General features: G+C 31.8%; 6 protein-coding genes and 1 non-coding gene across 7 annotated transcripts; 2 read left to right on the forward strand and 5 right to left on the reverse strand.

The window, feature by feature from the left end:
- Positions 1-85: 85 nt before the first annotated feature.
- ASCRUDRAFT_73850 (uncharacterized protein) lies at positions 86-3,670 on the forward strand. The gene has a single exon (XM_020192457.1). It carries the CDS (start codon positions 91-93, stop codon positions 3,661-3,663), a length of 3,573 nt encoding a protein of 1,190 aa, XP_020050473.1. The 5' UTR covers positions 86-90; the 3' UTR covers positions 3,664-3,670.
- A 279-nt stretch (positions 3,671-3,949) lies between these two features.
- On the reverse strand, positions 3,950-5,439 carry ASCRUDRAFT_73851 (MFS general substrate transporter). Its single transcript, XM_020192458.1, has one exon. It carries the CDS (start codon positions 5,419-5,421, stop codon positions 4,030-4,032), a length of 1,392 nt encoding a protein of 463 aa, XP_020050474.1. The 5' UTR covers positions 5,422-5,439; the 3' UTR covers positions 3,950-4,029.
- A 1,033-nt stretch (positions 5,440-6,472) lies between these two features.
- On the reverse strand, positions 6,473-10,420 carry LEC1 (Lec1p; the record flags this gene model as incomplete). The annotated part of the gene is made up of 1 exon (XM_020191499.1): positions 6,473-10,420. The coding sequence occupies one exon, from the start codon at positions 10,418-10,420 to the stop codon at positions 6,473-6,475; it is 3,948 nt and encodes a 1,315-aa protein (XP_020050475.1).
- A 180-nt stretch (positions 10,421-10,600) lies between these two features.
- SAW1 (DNA-binding protein SAW1) lies at positions 10,601-11,291 on the reverse strand (the record flags this gene model as incomplete). The annotated part of the gene is made up of 2 exons (XM_020191500.1): positions 10,601-11,222; positions 11,281-11,291. 2 exons carry the CDS (start codon positions 11,289-11,291, stop codon positions 10,601-10,603), a joined length of 633 nt encoding a protein of 210 aa, XP_020050476.1.
- A 376-nt stretch (positions 11,292-11,667) lies between these two features.
- Positions 11,668-13,499, reverse strand: ASCRUDRAFT_73853 (PLP-dependent transferase). Its single transcript, XM_020192459.1, has one exon. The coding sequence runs from the start codon at positions 13,210-13,212 to the stop codon at positions 11,887-11,889; it is 1,326 nt and encodes a 441-aa protein (XP_020050477.1). The 5' UTR covers positions 13,213-13,499; the 3' UTR covers positions 11,668-11,886.
- A 635-nt stretch (positions 13,500-14,134) lies between these two features.
- On the forward strand, positions 14,135-14,207 carry ASCRUDRAFT_t6. Its single transcript has one exon. It is a non-coding gene; the product is annotated as a tRNA-Arg (tRNA).
- A 386-nt stretch (positions 14,208-14,593) lies between these two features.
- Positions 14,594-16,447, reverse strand: PDE2 (3',5'-cyclic-nucleotide phosphodiesterase PDE2; the record flags this gene model as incomplete). The annotated part of the gene is made up of 3 exons (XM_020190090.1): positions 14,594-14,835; positions 14,995-15,582; positions 15,832-16,447. 3 exons carry the CDS (start codon positions 16,445-16,447, stop codon positions 14,594-14,596), a joined length of 1,446 nt encoding a protein of 481 aa, XP_020050478.1.
- Positions 16,448-18,031: the final 1,584 nt, after the last annotated feature.

Here is an 18,031-nt window from a genome sequence, read left to right on the forward strand (position 1 = left end):
TATTCCGCCACTGTGGGTATTACAGTCAAAGCAACAGAAACTATTTCTTCCCTTGAATTATATTCTGCAGAAGAAGTAAATACACCTCAAATGAAGACCTACGGCAGAAAGAGGAAGAGGGCTTTCTTTGATCGCTCAGTGTCTTCCAATGTTCATGATACAACTGTGTCCAGCTCGCCATCATCACTGCAGTCCTCCTCGTCGTATGGAGATACATTGTTTTCTTTATCGTCTTTTGATAGCACTCAACACAATACTAGTCCAGCAAAAAATAAACAACAATATGCTCACAAAGATAATAATCCAAATGATCTAGAGATTTCTAGTGATATTTTGGCTTCGAAGTCAGACTTGATCAAAAATAACTTGCAAAAAATGACTAGAAAAAGAAGAGCAATTAAGTCTCAAAAGTTTCAAACACTTGAAAATGATAATAAGTTTGAAATAAATGACAACATTTATAACGATGATACCTTAAACTCTTCCAGTATTGATTTCAAATCAATAAAAATAAAGTATAAAAACTTACGACAAAGTGCTAATTTTGTACATAAACAGAAAACCTCTCGCAAAATTAACTATGATGAATCTAACGATAATTCTTTTTTGGATTCGAATATAACTCTGAGAATAACAAGAAATGGAAAACAAAAACAAAAATCTATCAACAACAACAACAACCAAAATTTTAAAAATGAAAATTTATTCGAACATATTGCTATAATAAAAAGAGATATATCATCTATCAACCAATTACTATCGTCTCCAACAAAAGAAAATTCAACAGATTATAAAGTTTCCAAGGGAATAAATATTGAGACTTCTAGTATGGATAAAAATAATCAAAACCACCAAAACCATCAAGAAAACCAAAAAAATATATCAAAGAATATGGTATTAGATAATGTTTCAAAATCCGAAACTAAAAATAAAGTCAAAAAAGACAACAATACGTTGAATATGAAGTTTTTTGTTGAGCCACCCACTAATTTGCAACCAAAATTGATTTTCAAAAAGCTGTCAAGCAAGAAAATGGGAAATACGCAAGAAAATGTTCAAATTTTAAAAAATAATGAATCGATTGAAAAAGAAAAAACCATCAAAAACAATAACAGGGAAAATGCTAATACTAATGTTACTATTACAAAAACAAAAGAGACGGACGCATGGAATTTATTCAATGAATCTATCATAAGTCCTTTGAAAAATTCTTCTCACTCAACCATTTTTAACCTGAATTCTCAAATTAACTTGCACAATAATAACCTGTCTGATAATTCATTTGAAAATCAAAACAGTTCCAATTTCTATCAAATCAAAAATCAAAAAATTGATAATAAGGACAATAATGATAACTCAGACAATGGTAATAACATAATAATTGGTGATCTTTCAAAGAATATGGATCTGCAGATTACCTTACCTGACAGTTTTGAAAATTTTGAAGATTTGCACAACTCTGTATTTTTTTCTATAAAACAAAGTATCTCAAGCAATTATGAGAAATTAAATGATAATTCCATACTTAGCATTGAAAATGGAATCACTGAAACCACTCAAGATACTGGAAATCTTAAAAATTCTGAAAACTCACAAAGTCTTATTAGTTTGGCCAACAATGACAGCCAAAAGAAAATATATGGTTTTCAACGAAGTTATTTGGCTAATGATGATGAATTCGAAATCAGTCAGATTGACAATGGACTTTCTTCTCCTGTTTTTAACAACAATTTTGATAATGATATTGGCACAAACCATATTAATATTATTAGTACCAATACCAATGATGGTATATTTTCTAATGACTCAAATAATAATGATGGTGATTATGTTTTTAGTGCTGTCACAAATGCTATGGAAAATGATTTTAGTCTTGATCAAAACGAGAATCATGAATTGATGCCTGTTCAATATAGAAAACAATCAGTAACCGAAATTATTCCTCGGGATGAAGATTTTAGCTTGAAAAATGATTTTGTGCATTTTTCACCAATAAAACCTAACGCAGTTCAGGGGATAAATGAATTAAGAGCATCGGGAAAAAAATCAAATTATTCAGATGAGTTAGATTCCATATTCGATGGCATTAAACTAAGTTCAAGTTTATCATCTAAAAGATTTAGTCTTTTGGAAATATGCTTGAAGTTAGTTCATGAGTCAAATTCTGAAGACAATAATTTCATTTTTGCATTAAATCAGACACCATTTGTTGAGTCTATAATTGATGTATCCGAGAATGAACTTGACCCAATTATTCTTTTTTGTCTTGGGTTCATTTTTTCTAGGTTTTTATACCAATCTGAAAGAGGAAAGTTTGAAAACAATTATTTTGTCAATTTGGTATTTTCAAATCAACAGAATTTTGAAAGTTTCAAAACAGTGCTAAAAAACTTGTTGATTTTGAATAACAAAAATATTCTTCAGATTTGTGACGATTTTAGAAATTTTAAAAAAGTTTCCAAAACCTCCCAAGAGTTACTCGAAGAGTTTTTAAAGAAGTTTTGTGAGTTAAATGATTTTATAGATAAGGAAGTTTCGGCGTTTTTCTTTGGTTTAGTTATTCTTGATAGATTAATGCTAGATCATTCTATTTTATTGAAATTCCCCTTAGTTAAAAGTTTATTCGGCGATGAAGCAGTTAGCTTAAACTTATTTTTATTAGGGGAAAGTTTGTTATTATCTAATCCTTTTAAAGATCCATCACAAATTTCCAAATTTAACTTAATCAATTATCAATTAATGATGAGTTTAATTGAAAATTCTATTGTTTCTAGTGAAATTGTGTTTACGATATTATTAAAAGAAATTGATACATTTATACTAGTTTTCCAAAAACTCTATGAATTGATTGACACGTTGAGTGGTATAGATTTCAATTATTTTGATTTGATTAGCAAAGGGAAGATTAGAAATGAAAAATATTATAAAATCAGTTCAAAGAATTTGGGGTTTCTATTAAATTGTTGTTTAAGCATACTTCGAATAAACATCATTATAACCTCTAATATTTTTGAGTACGAAAAACGACTTTTTGATAATCGTGATATATTAAACAAGTTCAAAGCTGTTGTTTTTGATGGAGATTTAATTAAAAAATTGTTAAGTATTATATTAAATACGCAAATAATAATGATTAATAGCCTGAGTTATAAATCTAAAAGAAAATACAGTTCTAATAATGATGGGAATCGGTTTAAAATATTATTTAACAATTTCACATTATTCTCATTTGGTTATTTGATTAATATGATAGAGAACTATCAGTGCAGTTTAAAATTTGTTGAAGAATTGGATTTGATATTGAGAGTTCTTCGGTGTATAGATGTTAGATTTGTTCGAGATGAGAAAAGGAATGATTATGATTATGATTACAAAGAGTCGTTATTAAGTAACATTAAAAAAAATGAATCTGTATATATTGTTGGCTATTTATGTTTGTTGGTTGGACTTTTAAAAGTAAACAGGAATACTAGAGAGGCGATTGAAGGTAATTTATTGCCAATTGATATTGATAGAATTAAGGTGCTGTTGAATAAATTGAGAGAAATAATTCCAAAGATTGAAAAAGGTTGCAAAAAAGTGGATAATGTTGTTGATGAGCTAACTATCGGCAAATTAAAGGGCATTGGATCGCAAATTGATTCTGTTTTGAAAGATATTTAGAATGATTAGTTGTATTATTATTTTTTGTACATTTATTTTTATATTTTTATATTTTTATATTTTTATTGTTGGATTTTTTGAATTTTTTGAATTTATTGGATTATTTTTGTTTTATATAAATGAAATTTTTCTTTTTTCTTTTGATTTTGAACTACAGATTGATTGAAATTGTGATAATTAGTAAAATAAATTTATTTCCAAATTAAAAACAAGGTAGTTTAGAGGAAAAAGCTAGGTAAATAATTAGAAAATTAAAATTAAAATTTAAAGATTATTAAGAGAGAGAAAAAAGACAGTAATGAGAGAAAAATAATAAATCCATTGAGTGGAAACTGGAAATTAAAGGTAACCAAATATGATAGTTGATTAGTTTTTAATTGGAATGAGTTCCTGAATGCTTTGCTTTTCGCTTAATTTTTCTTTGTTTGATTCAGAGTCGTTTGAATCTTCAGGAATTGTTTCACCCTTTGAGGAGTTGTAGAGATAGATACCATTATCCAAGGCGTATTTCTTTTCATCATTTTTATAGAACCAAAGAACGACAAAGGAGAAGAGAAACAAAACAGCAGCCCAGGCCATTGTAGTAGCGTAACCAACCAAGAATCTTGGGGCGTCAACAGTAGGCCAGATTAATCTGACAATCCAAATGACAGTCGATTGGGAGACAGCGAAAAGAGTTAACCAGATAATGGCTCTATCTTGAGGGTCGTGTCTTAGTATATCGTTAATCCAGGCACACATGGTAGCAGCTTGAGCCCAACCAGCATATTGAATGGAGAAAGCAAACCATTTTGAGTGTTCAGGGATATTCCAGAGGGTTAGTAGTAGATTACCAGTGAAATTAAGAATTTGAGTAAAGCAAATACCACCATATCGACATCTTCCTAAATCGGCGATTAAGGAACACATTGCGATTAAGACAATACCCACACCAGGACTGATGGTGGTCAAGTTATTAAGTTTTGAGGTGTCAAATCTGTTTAAGGATTTCAACCATAAAGCATAACCATTACCAGGATGGTTTGAAGAGTTGAAGCAACAGGTGTAGTAGAAGGTTAGAACCCACAATTGCCAGCTAGTTAAGATTTTAGTCCATCTTTTCTTGTCCCAGAACTTTCCGATTTCCTTTTGTGGGGGAACAATGTTGTTCTTCTTTAATCTTGCTCTAGCGATTCTGATTTCTTCGTCGCTTAAGAAGACTGAGTAGCATTTATAAGGAGTACCAGGAATCAACATGAAACCAATCAAACCGACGGGGATGGTGATGATGGCGTTGATGATGAACATCCATCTCCAACCAGGCAAACCGGCAGTACCATCTAAACTTCTGTGGATAGCAGCTTGGAGCAAACCTGAAGACATGGTACCAATCATCTGGCCAAAGTAGTGGATAGCACCTCTTCTTCCTAATTCAGCAGGCAAGTACCAAGAACCAAACAAGTAATGGACAGTGGTGTAGAAACTTGATTCGAAGGCACCGACGAAGAATCTCATGATTTGAATGTCTCTGGTGCTGTTAACCCTGAAGGAAGCAAGAGTGAAGATACCCCAGCCGATATCCATGGCAGGTAGAATGATGTGAATTGGGAATCTTGGGAGAAAGTACATGAAGGGGATTTGGAAAACATTGTTGGCAACGTTGAAGACAGTGACGGTGTTGATATAATCGTTTCCTTGCATGTTGATGTCCTCTTTCATACCGGAGACATAAGCATTGGCGATGTTGGAGGAATCCAAAGTTCTGACCCAGTAGACCATAAAGACGTAGAAGGTGACCAAGAAATCCAACTTGAGGATAAGTCTCTTTTCAGCAGAAGAGGTGCCTTTGTCAAACCAACGATACCAATTGTGTCTGGCTCTTTCAAATTTGTTCAATCTGTATTCGTACTCATCGAAAAACTTCCACCAAGGTCTGTTAGCTTCGTCTCTGTATTCAATCTTGTTGTTGGCGATATCGGGATGTTCTTTGGTGAAGAATTCGTGCTTATCATCGTAATCTTCAACCTCACGAAGAATCAAAGGGAAAAAATAATTCACAGTGTGTTTTAAACCCATGTTGCAGTGGAGAGGAAAATGCTTCTAGAAGATATCTGTAAATCAGACATTTGAAATTGAGAATAGGAAGCTGGAAATGAAGATATTTATATTGGAACTGGGAAAGATCAAAATAACAGGAAAGTGGAAATTGGCAGTTGGAAAATTGAAAGTGAAAATTGGAAGTGGAAATTGTCAGTGAAAATCCTAGATAGAATTCACTCAATATGAGATTATAAGAATATAAGATTATAAGATTGTAAAATTACTCTGAATATCATCTGAATAATTGGAGCTAACAGGAACGTTAACGCTTTGTGTTTCTTGATTTATTAATTTTTTTCACTTTGCATTTCTTTTGCGTATTAATTTTATGCTTATTCATTTAGCTTGAGCTGCATGCGGACGCTGAGACGCATGCGTCATGTCGGTTTGTGTGTGGGAAACCAATAGGAGACCACACAGAAAGCGTTTTTCTCTGAGAGAAACTGGGAATATCCACAATCAAGCACAGATCAGCGGTCAAAAAGAAGTAACTCAGGGCCACGCTAAGATTGCGACTGTGGCGATGGCGGGAAATCAGCTGAAGACAGCACTATCCCGGTGCAACTCCGGCCTGTGTGCGTGCTGCCCATCCGGAGTGTGGCGTGCAGCGATCAACAAGTGTGTGCAGTGGGGTGCGTGCGACCCAATGAGCTTGAGCTCGCGCGATTAACTCATTTCGACCCACATCATCTCATTATCCCACCTCGCATTTCAGGGTCCAGAAACAGCCCTAGCGTCCGTAGGCCTCGAGTGCTTCGTGCACGAGTCTCTCGAACTGCCTGCTGAGCTTGCTGATTTCGCTGCTTTCGCTGCTGTCTCTGGCTGGTCCAGACTCCAGGATCTGGTAGTAGTCCTTGGTGTTCAAGAACTTGTTCAACTGCTCGTCCTCTGAGTCATTGGTCGAGATCTTCTGGAGCTCGTTGAGCTCGTTGGTGAGCTCGTGGAAGTCGTCTTTGTTGAAGCCAAAGTCCTCCATTCCAAAATTCAACTCGTTGAATGGCTTCGAGTACCACTCTCCATCTCGCATTGTTTCTTGCTTAAGACCTTCCTCATTGTGTCTCTCACTTTCAGCACTGCAAACGGTCTCGGACCTGTTGCTTCTTTCTGTCTCACCCAGCGATCTTCCGCACTTCTTCTGTTGCTGCTTTTCCGCTTCGCCTTCCTTCTTGACATCGTAAACCTTTCTTAACCTCTGCTTTTCTTCGATGATCATGTCTATTTCTTTCACTAATCTGTCAACATCAATGCCTTCTGCATTCTTCTCAATAAATGCCTTCAAGTCAATTCGCAACCCGCTGTTAGCTTCATTTGTTTTGTAAAACTTCAAAAAGTTGAAAAATTGGTCTACCCAGTTAATAAAGCTGTTGAACAATTCCTCATTGTCATTCTTGTAAATGTTGTGGATAAACTCAAATGCAAATCCCTCATACTTGTTCAACAACAAATTCAAAATCAAAAATATCTTATCCGGCTTGATCAAATAGAAATTCTCATACAAATACTCCAATATTATAATCAAATCATTCAAAAAAAACTTGAATTCCTTCAACGCCAAATGGATATCCGCTGCTTTCATCACTTTTATTAATGGCTCGTAGAATATTATGAAAAAATCTTTAATCATCGAAATCAAATATGGTTCCGACCACAAATCTTCGTAAATCTCCTTGTCCTTTTTTCTTGTATACAATTTAAATAGCTCTTTTAAGTTCGAGTATAGTTCATATTCTTCTGTCTCACTTTTGCTCTTTGAACTATTTTTAAATTCAACGCTTAATCCCCTTTTCTTTTTTTTTAAACTTAATCTTCGCTTAATGCTAGCTTTTTCCTTCTTTGTATTTTCTTCATTTTCGTCTTGCTCTTCATCCAATTGGTTTTCCTTTTCAACATCCAAACTCTTTTGATGGATTTTCCAATGTTGATAGCTATTCATTATTATTTTTTCATCGCCTTTATTATACTTTAATTCACATAACTTCCATAATTCTTTATTCAACAAAATAATTAATATTAAATCCATGTCACCATATTTTTTATTCTCATATGAATTTAAAATATTTTTTTTAATACTTGTTAATTTTTTACTTCCGGTTCCATTTTCACTTCCATTTTCACTTTCATGAAATTCATTGCAGTTGATTTTAATAAAAAATATCAATATTTTTAAATAATTTTTTTCTCTTGAAATGAATTTAGATTCAACCTTATTAATCTCTTCGTTGATTTTAGACAAATCGTCGTTTATAACAATTGAAAATAAAGTTTGTAAAAACGATTTGCTTCGATTATTGTTATTATTGCCATTATCGCTTTTTTCTTCATTGGGATTTGAAAACAAAAAATTAGGTCGGAAATTCAAGCTAGGCGGTTGATATAAAAATAAATCAAATATTTTTTTAATTATAACAACAGGATTGGTGAATTTTAAAATTTGATAAACTATGCTATAAGGAAATAAACTGTGGAACTTTTTTAATTGATTATACAACTCATAATTTTGTAATGAAGACGCCGAATCTATATTGCTATTGGTATTAGTATTAGCACCATTAATATTAATGTTATTTTTATTGTCCAATGTGGAATTTTTTAACGAATTTGTCGTGGAATCAAAAAAAACGTTGTATATAACTGATGTTATTTGAAATTTAAACCATCTAATCAAAACCTTTAAAATAGGCGATAATTCGTCAATCGAATTTTTCTCTTTAATTTCATTAAATATTATAAACAACATGTGTGTAGTATCAACATCATTGTTTAATAAATAATTTTCTTTAAAATTATTCAACTCATTTTTCAACTCTAAATTACTAAGAAAGATTTTTTTTTGTAAAATAAACTGATTTTTTAAATTAATTAACTCAAATTTCTTACGGATTAAGAAATCCTTTTTTTGAATATTATTAAATTTTTGAATACTATCTCTTGATAAAAATTCTTTTAATATTAACGAATTGGAAATCTTGGGAATTTTTATTAACGAGATTAAATATCCTTTTAATAAAATTCTTAAATTTTCTCTTGGAATTTTTTTAATTTCATTTTTATTTGCTGAACCTTCAAAAGAGCTGGTTGTTGATAATGGTGATATATTGTTTTTGGAACCCTTTGATAGATTGTTTAAATCATCAAGATCATCTAAATCGTCGATATCGTCAATATCATCATTATTTGAAGAAACATGTTTCTCGGAAGTAGAAGAACTATTTTTCTTGAAAATATTGGGTCTTGATAAAGTGATTAATTTATCCTTTGGTTGTTTTGAAGCACTCAAATCAGAATCCGAGTTTGAATTGGAATTAATTGTTGAATTATTTTTTTGGTCTGTTTTTTTATTTTTCTTTTTAGTAAAGTTTTTATTTGAAGATAAAATATGGTCTAATAGTTGAATGCCATCAATATCATCTAAATCATTATCATTACTTTGATCATTTTCATTTAATAATAGATTAAAATTGAAAGAGGAAGAGTTTATTTTTTTGTATTTTAAAGGTAAATCTGGAAAGTTGATATGAGGAAACTCCTTTGATAGTGATTGGTGTAAGGTTTTAAAATCAGAATATCTACGAGCAACATTGAAATTTTGAATGATAAATTGATCGCTATCATTACCAAGATAAGACTTAAAATTGGTTGATATGACAAATTGGTAATATCTTGAGCTTTTGGAAGTAGGATATAAATAAGAAGAAAATTTTGATAAATAAGAGGAAGAGTTTGAATCTTGATTATTATGAGATTTATTTTTATTGGGAGTATTAACTTCAGGATCATTAATGATTACACCGATAATATTGAGATTTATATTATTAATATATACACTATTTAACTGATTTAGTTTTTTCAATAGGTTACGGTTTGACATATGTATGTCTATATTTTGATCATCATCATAATTAGTGTTGTTGTTGATTGAATTATTTTTGATAGTATCTTCGATTAATTGGTTTTCATGTTTTTTGTAGTTCATGTAGTAATTTAGCTCGTTTTTAGTTGAAATTGAAGAAGTGAATAAAATTAATAAAGAATTGAAGAATTTGAGAAAGATTTTTTTACGCTTAGTTAGTTCTAATCTATCGACTGAGTTTGAAAGATTTTTAGTTAGGAAATAGTTGTAAAATGTTTTGAATTTATATTTAAAAAATAGGTCATTATTGGTTTGATTTAAATCTAATTTTTTAGTAATATTTTCATTGTAATCGATACTGTTATTTTGATTGACATAATCGTTGTTAATTTTACTGTTATTGGCATTTTGATTTTCTTCAATTTTAAATTGAAATTTATTGTCAATATTTAATATAAAGGGGAAATTTTTAATAAAATTAAAGAAAAAAAACCTTAACAATGGATATTTATAGGCATAATCTATGATAAATTTTTCATTGATTTGAGCTTCGTTGAGGTTATCATTAAAGGGAGGACCAAAATTATCTAAGAATTGAAGGTGATCATTGTACAAAGAGTTGAACTCATTTTGGAGTTGTAATTTGATTAATTGGTTTTTGAGATAATGATCTTGCTCTGGAAGTAGAGTTACTTTACAGTTACTTGGGTTGGAAGTGTTATTGGGGCTGTTATTGGAAGTGTTATTGGGGCTGTTATTGGAAGTGTCATTGGAATTGACATTGGTGATCTTGACATCAGCATCTTGAGCAGTAGTTGGAGAAGGCATTTTGGATCTGGCAACAAAAAAACAGAGGAGGTTGAGAGGTAAAAGAAGATATATTGACTATATTCTAGCTATTGCGATGCAGATTGCGATTATCTTCCTTCTGTTGTTTATATAGCAATATAGCAAAGCAGGAAGTGGCGGCTCAGCCAGGAAAAGTATGGGCGCTTAGAGCAAACGACTTTAGAGTTCCTTTTGGAGCACGTACAAATCAATGCCTTTGCTGAAGACAAAGAGGTTGTTGTATTTGAAATGAACAGCACTTTTTGTTTCTTCTGCTGGCTCTGCCTCTGGGTCTGAGTCAATGTCGATCTTGGTGACAAACTCTCTGTGAGAGGTCTTTTGTAGGAGGTTGTAGCTAGAATTGATAACGCTGGGGTCGATCCTATCAAGGCAAAGGTCGTCGAGAGCACTGTGAACATTCAAGATCATTCTGAGAGTACTCAAGAGCCCCTTCTTGATGTTGAGATTCAATTTCCAGTTTTTTTTGGTGATGAGGAGGTTGATACTGTCGCTATCATAGTTGGTGGTGTGGCTCTCATTGTCCTGTGCAGCATCGTTGAAAAGAATGGCAAGTAGCTCTTTTTTGATTACATTGTTGACAAGATACTTCATGTCGTTGTTGGACATGATGATTCTGGGGGCCTTTCTCAATTTGATCAAGTTTTTCGAAGATATTGTCGACTCAAAGATGACATTTTTGCTGTTCTTGTTATTGGAGAGGTGAGATGAGAGTATGGACTTTCTGTTGATGTGAATCTTGATTGGCAACACTAGCTTGCCCTGGATTTTAACAAACACAGTTCTAGGCAACGTTAGTATGTGTATTGCCAAAAAAAACAGCAAAACAGCAAGAAACATACACTGGCGCCATGGTTTTGCTGGAAATTGGAAGTAAAACCAGCAGAGATTGCAGTTGAGAAAAGACGCAGCGGAAAACCGGTTTTGTTTCGGTCGAGAAGCAAATCGGAGTTTTGTAAAAAAAGCTTCAATACCGAGAAGTGTCCGGCTCTAATCCGGCCGGCTTTGGACTGGAAACTGGAATAATCCGAGGATGCGCCTCATTAGTTCTCGATTTTACTGGGCTCCACCACGGCTGAAAGTTTGGTTTCCAGAATGATCAAGGCTGTAGCATGTGGCGTTTAGCCAACTTCCAGAATGACTTGAGTTGTTGGTTTGATTTGAACTTTGAAACTTAAGAGATAACCTGTGAATTGAGTGCAAATGCTAATTAGCGTTACTTTTTTACGTTGCAGCTAATATTATCATTATAAATTGTAAATAACTGGTAAAAAATGTGATGGAAAACTGAACTTTCCCAATCAGGACGGCTTTTTCCGCTACTTTCCATAGATAAGCCTTTGCTAACCAGATATGTCTTGGTGTCATGGACCGGAAAAAGATAGTGTAAAATGTAAAATAAATATAAATAAATGTAAAAATATAAAAATATAAAAATGGCTAACTTATTAACCGAGGATCTCCTTTTCAACTTCATTACATACTTCAGCAAAGATATCTGTAATCTTGTCAACTTCTTCTTTAGTTATAATATAAGCTGGAGAGAATAAAATATGATCACCCTTATCGCCATCAATACAATTGTCCATACCCATGATTTGCAATCCCTTTTCAAAACATCTACTAGCGATTAAATGCCCCAAATCCAATTCCTTTTCAAATGGTTCTTTGGTTGTTTTGTTTTTAACAAATTCCACTGCTTGAAATGTTCCGGCACCTCTAACTTCACCAATTATCTTACTGTCCTTCAATTTAAGTTCAACTAATTTATGCAAATAATTACCCATTTTCATAGAGTTTTCAACTAAATTGTTATTGATGATCTTTTCTTGAACTGCCAAGGCAACTTTACAATTGAATGAATGGGATTGATAAGTATGAGCACCAATAACTTTACCGGAACCCTTTAAATAAACCTCTTTAACCTTGGGGGAGATTAAAATACCTGCAATGGTAACATAACCTGAACCCAAAGTCTTACCAATGGTTTGTAAATCAGGGCCTTTATCTAATGGCAAAAATTGTTCCCAAGCATGGTAAGTACCACTTCTACCAATACCACACATCACTTCATCTAATACAAATAAGGCACCGTATTTATCACAAATATCTCTAATTCCTTCCAAGTAACCAGGAACTGGTGGTTGACAACCCAAAGTAGAGCCCGAAACAGTCTCACAGATAAAAGCTGCAACTGTATTGGGACCTAATTCGATGAATTTATCCTCGACTTCCTTGACTAATCTGTCTTTGTATTGTTCAAGGGTTTCATTTTCTTTCATTTTTTGATATGGATAGCATTCACTTACTTTGACAAATTGTTTTTGATCTAAATTAATTGGTCTAAATTTTTCGTGTCTTTTAGTTTGAGCAATTGACATTGAACCTAAAGAAAATCCATGATAACTTTGGTTTCTTGAAATAAACTTAGTTCTTTCAGGTTGATTGTTCTCTAAATGATATTGGTAAGCGATCTTTAACATATTTTCATTGGCTTCAGAACCTGAACCAAGAAAGACAGCACTAGAAAATGCACCAGGAGGAGAATTTTTACAAATAAATTCTGCCAATTTTTCTGCGTTATAATTACAAAGGGTAACAGGATATGAGTAAGCACATTCTTCAGCTGCATCCTTCATAGCTTTAATAATATCAGGATCACCATGTCCTAATGAACCGACAGAAGCTGAGGTATTACCATCGTAGATTGTTTTTTTTTCAAGAGTAACTGGATCTTCAACAACTAGTGCGATTCCACTGCCTGACACAATCATTGGCTGTTTTTTTTCAATAGCAGCTTGAAATAAGTAAGATTCATTATTATCTGTGACAGTCATTTTGATAAAGAATTGAGAATAAGAGTAAAATTGAAATAATAATTGTAATTGTAATTGTGATTGTGATTGTGATTTAAAGATGGTGTTAAAGTAAATATAAAAAAAAGAAATAACTTTCAAAGGAAATATAATGATATTTATAAAGAGAAAAGACAAAATAGATAAAAACTAAGATTGCTTGTTTTTTCAACTAGAATTGAGAGCTACACTTCAAACCACAATTTCCTTATCAAAACTCGAAAAACATTTTGATCAAAAAATCATATCATATAAACCAAATAAAAAAAAATAATTATTACTATATTATTATTCTTATCCTATCAGTTAAATATCAGAAACAAAAACAGAGAAAAACCTCCCAAAGAGCTCTATGTCCACTAAAGATATGGGTTAAGTGCTCTTGAAAGTGAGCAACACCTTCCGGTGTTGCAATTCGAGAGATTTATTTAGTGATAAGCACAGCGAGATCCGACTCTCTTTTCTATCTTCAGTTTTCGCTCTACAGTAACTGATTTATTATCAGCTCTACGTAGAAAGCATCTATGGCATTTTCGCTGTGTCACGAATCAAGTAGGCAATTGCTTTATCGTCTAAAGAACATACTGTCCTCTTTATTGACTTCTTCACTGAACAATCACCCAGCTATCGCAGCTCTCTCCCACTAGCAGGTTTCAGCATTTTCGGTGGTCTGAAGACGAGCTCTGATTGGTCCATACTCAAACAAGCGGGAACTTCTTATCTGAGTGTTCTAAAATTCCCAAAGCGGCAAGTCCCGTCAAGCAATTTTCCTGTAAGTCCCTGCATTGAAACAAAAATGTGGCTTTTAGTAATTTGCAGAAGAGCTCTTAAGTTAAATATTACCTGTGTAGCGTAATGGTTAACGCGTCTGACTTCGAATCAGGAAATTGTGGGTTCGAGTCCCATCATGGGTATTCTTTGTATTTTTTTTGTTTTTTGCGTTTAAGTTCCGGAATTTGACAGCCGTTGCCGCTTCAACGGTTTTTGAGAGTTTTGACGTGAAAAGTTACAAACCACTAATTTGGTGCATAAAAGTAATAAAAGTAAGAATCTAGCAAAACGTAAAAGAAAATAGAAAATAGAAAAACACCAAATAAAAGAAATACTATGAAAACTGATACGAAATAAAAGAAAGTGAAGAAAACAAATACTATATAAAATCTGAAAAAAAGTATAAAAAGTGATTCAATAATTCAATAGAAAAAAATTTAGAAATCAATGCATAATAGTCAATCGTCTATAAAATTTATATTTAATTTTTTTTTTTTTTTTTTTTTGATGGTTCCCAATTTAATACACGTTAATATATAGCTTCTAGAGGCAATATTTCATCCAACCCATTTAATTCTTTGCCATCATTAATTTCAATATCATATTTAATCTTTTCCCAAAATGCAACATTTTTCTCAATGATTCCAACAGCAAATCTTAAATTTGGAAATATTTCCAGAATACTTTTAAATAATTCTAATGCAAATGTATTAATGAAAAAAATTTGTCCCTTATAAAGTTCCGGATTGTTTTTTAAACAACTTACTAATCCTAGTTTGTTTCCCCTTTGATCATAAAGACCATTATCCTTATGTGAATTTTCATCATCTTGTAAATTTTCTTTTACTATCAAATCTAAATCATCTTTATCGAAATTTTTCCGAATGTAGTCGTCAATATTTAAGGGGCCTTCGGTATTTATCTTAGTACTTAACGTTAAATCCAATAATCTTTTGTTTATCGTCAATAAACTTTCTAATGTGGCAATTTCTCCAAATTCTTTACCCAATGCTATACCCCATTGAGTTGAAACTCTTAAAGGTCTTGTAACATTTGAAATATCTGCACATTTGATTATTAATGAGCATAATAATTTACTGGTTAATTTTTCCTTGATTTGGTTCTTTATTTTATTTTTGATTTCATCTTTATTTATATCATTTTTATTTGCATTATTATTATATTCATTGGCTAGTTCTTTAAAATGTTTAATTTTTGTAATATATTCCGAATGTTTTGCCATATCTGTAGCTAGTATGCTTTCTGTTATTAGATTTTTCAAACTAATGCAACATGATACTGTCTTTGGAAGATCAATAAAATGTTTTTCTGTCCAAAAATTTGTAATTAGTTTTTCAAACATAATATAATGATAGTTTTCTAAAACTGATGTTTCATTAAATATAGTGGACAATGGTGATTCATGTTTGCATAAAAATAAATTGGTCAATCCAGGATGTCCAGTATCATGTCCAAGAGCAGCTAATAGTAATCCTAACACTTCAATTGGTTTCATAACTTCATTAACAAGACATTCTGACGAGAGATTATCGGAGTCACTATCACTATCACTATCACTATCACTATCGGTATCATTATCATTACCAATATCAGTGTTACTTTTGTTATTTTTGTTATTATTTTGTCTTTGTCTTTGTTTTTGTTTTTCCTTTTTATATGATTTTTCTTGATCAAATAAATTTTGAATATAAGCTCTTGGACTATTAAGATAATAATTGTATTCAACTATGGGATTTAATTCTTCACCACTTTTATCTAAAGTATTTTGAACTTCTTCATTGACGATTTGAGTAATTGATTTTGATTTCAAAGAATTTAAAATATTCAATTTTTTGTTTTTAATTATTCTATTTTGACTTTGGGATTTGGCATAAATTAGGGAATCTGTTGATAGGAGATTTAGTTTAATTAGAAAGAAATAGGTAGCTTGTAAAACGTCAATTGCATGTCTAAAATTGTGAAATTTATTACCAGCATGGTAAGAATTTTTAACGGCTAATAAGAAGCATATAATTTTATTGTTTGAAGGAACTAAATCATTTAAAGAATTTGAGGATAAATTGGAACAGGAATTGGAGTTATATTCTGTTTTGACATCATTACAAGATTTTTGGATGATTATAAAGGCTACATAGATTAATTCTTCGTAGGATAAATCATGGGATGGAAAATACCAACTATCAACACAAAATTCTTTTATAAAGAATTTTCTTGAGCTTGATATATTTAGGGATTCTTCAAAATCGATATTGTGGACAATCAAATCTAGATAATTTTGGAATCTCTTTTTTAAGATTGAGGAATTTAAAGAGACAAAATTGAAGGAATTAGTTTGGCAGATTAGAGATAAATTGTTTGTCATTGATCGAATAGATATATTTTCGGGAAATGGGATTATATTAAAAGTGGGATAAGAGTATGATTGGTTTAATTCTGAGGGAGTTGAGGTGATTTTTTTAATCAAATGGTTTGATTTGTTGTGATGGAAATGAACATAGGAGGAGTTACCGCAACAGTTTTTATTGATCAAATTGTTGAAATTTAAGGTTGTATTATTTTCAAAGATGTTTAAGCCGGATAAAGATTTCATTCTTTTGAATCTATTTTTGATAAAGAAATCGTTAGCTAATAGGATTTGGGATAATAGTTTTGGGTAATTTAAATTGTTTGTTGTGCTTATGGATAGATTTAAGTTGTAGAAGAAAATATTTAAGAAAATTGAGATATCCGAGAAAGATTTTAGATCGTCGAGGGTGTTGAAGATCTTTGAGTTGATGTTTTTATTTGGCAACAAGTCTTGGATATTGTTAAGATTGTTGTTATCGTTTATTATGATTACAGTTGGAAAGGAGATATCAGATTCGATTTTTGATTTTTCGATTAATAAAGCTAATAAAGAGCTGAAACAATTCAAGTAGGTTATGTTTGAGGTTTTCAAACCCGATTGGATTAATTTGATGTTAATATCGTTGTGTAGATTTTCGATATCAATGTTATGGTTATCGATATCCAAGTAGTAAACTAGAAAGTTGTATTTATACGAGACAGAAGGAGGTTTATTAGAAAGGGTTGAGGAGGTTTGAGGGGGGCTATTGGAGGTATTATTTGAGTTTAAGTTGTTATTATTGGTGTTGATGTTGCTGTTGTTAATAGGGGAAGAAGAGATGAGGTTATTGTTGGTGATAATATTATTGGTGTTGGTGTTGTTGTTGTTGTTATTAGGAGACATGCTGTTGTGGTTATTGAGGTAATTAATGTTGCTTAGGTCAGGAATAGTGATTGAATTTGGGATTGCGTTGTAGGAATTTGAAAGCAAGTTTATATTGATATTTTGATTTTGATTTTGAGTGGAAGAAGAGTTTGTGATTGAGTTTGAGTTTGAGTTTGAGTTTATGTTTTTATTTGAACTGAGATTTGCAATTGAATTTAAATTTGAGATGGTGAAGGAGTTTGGAAATATTTTTTTGTTGGTTGTGGTAGATGAGTTGAGGGTGTTTGTAGCAGTGGAGTAATTGTTGGAGGAGATTACAGTGGAGTTGTTGGTAGAAATGGAATTGCTTGTGTTGTTTGCAGTATCTTCAGAAGCAGAGTGAGTCGAGTGAGAAGTGTGTGTATGGGTGGGATGAGTATGAGTATGAGTGTGGTTATTATGAGCATGCGTGGTTGTGTTCGCAGTTATGTTTAACTTGTTTTTGAGTTTTTCCTTGTTTAGTTTTCTCAATTTGCTGTTTGTCTTTGAAATAATGTTGGTGTTATTCCCATTCTGCAAATAAGTAGAAGTGGGAGAATCAGTATTTTGGTAGGTAGATAAAAAGGGTTTGCTTTTATTTGACATAAGAACCAGATGTTATGAGTGGAGGTAAACAGCAATGTGAATTATGATTACGATTATGATTATGAGTGTGATTATAAATATAATTATGAGATGAGAAATAAAAGAGAAATA

The sequence above is a fragment of the Ascoidea rubescens genome (assembly GCF_001661345.1).
Source record: "Ascoidea rubescens DSM 1968 unplaced genomic scaffold ASCRUscaffold_1, whole genome shotgun sequence".
NCBI lineage: Eukaryota > Fungi > Ascomycota > Saccharomycetes > Ascoideales > Ascoideaceae > Ascoidea > Ascoidea rubescens.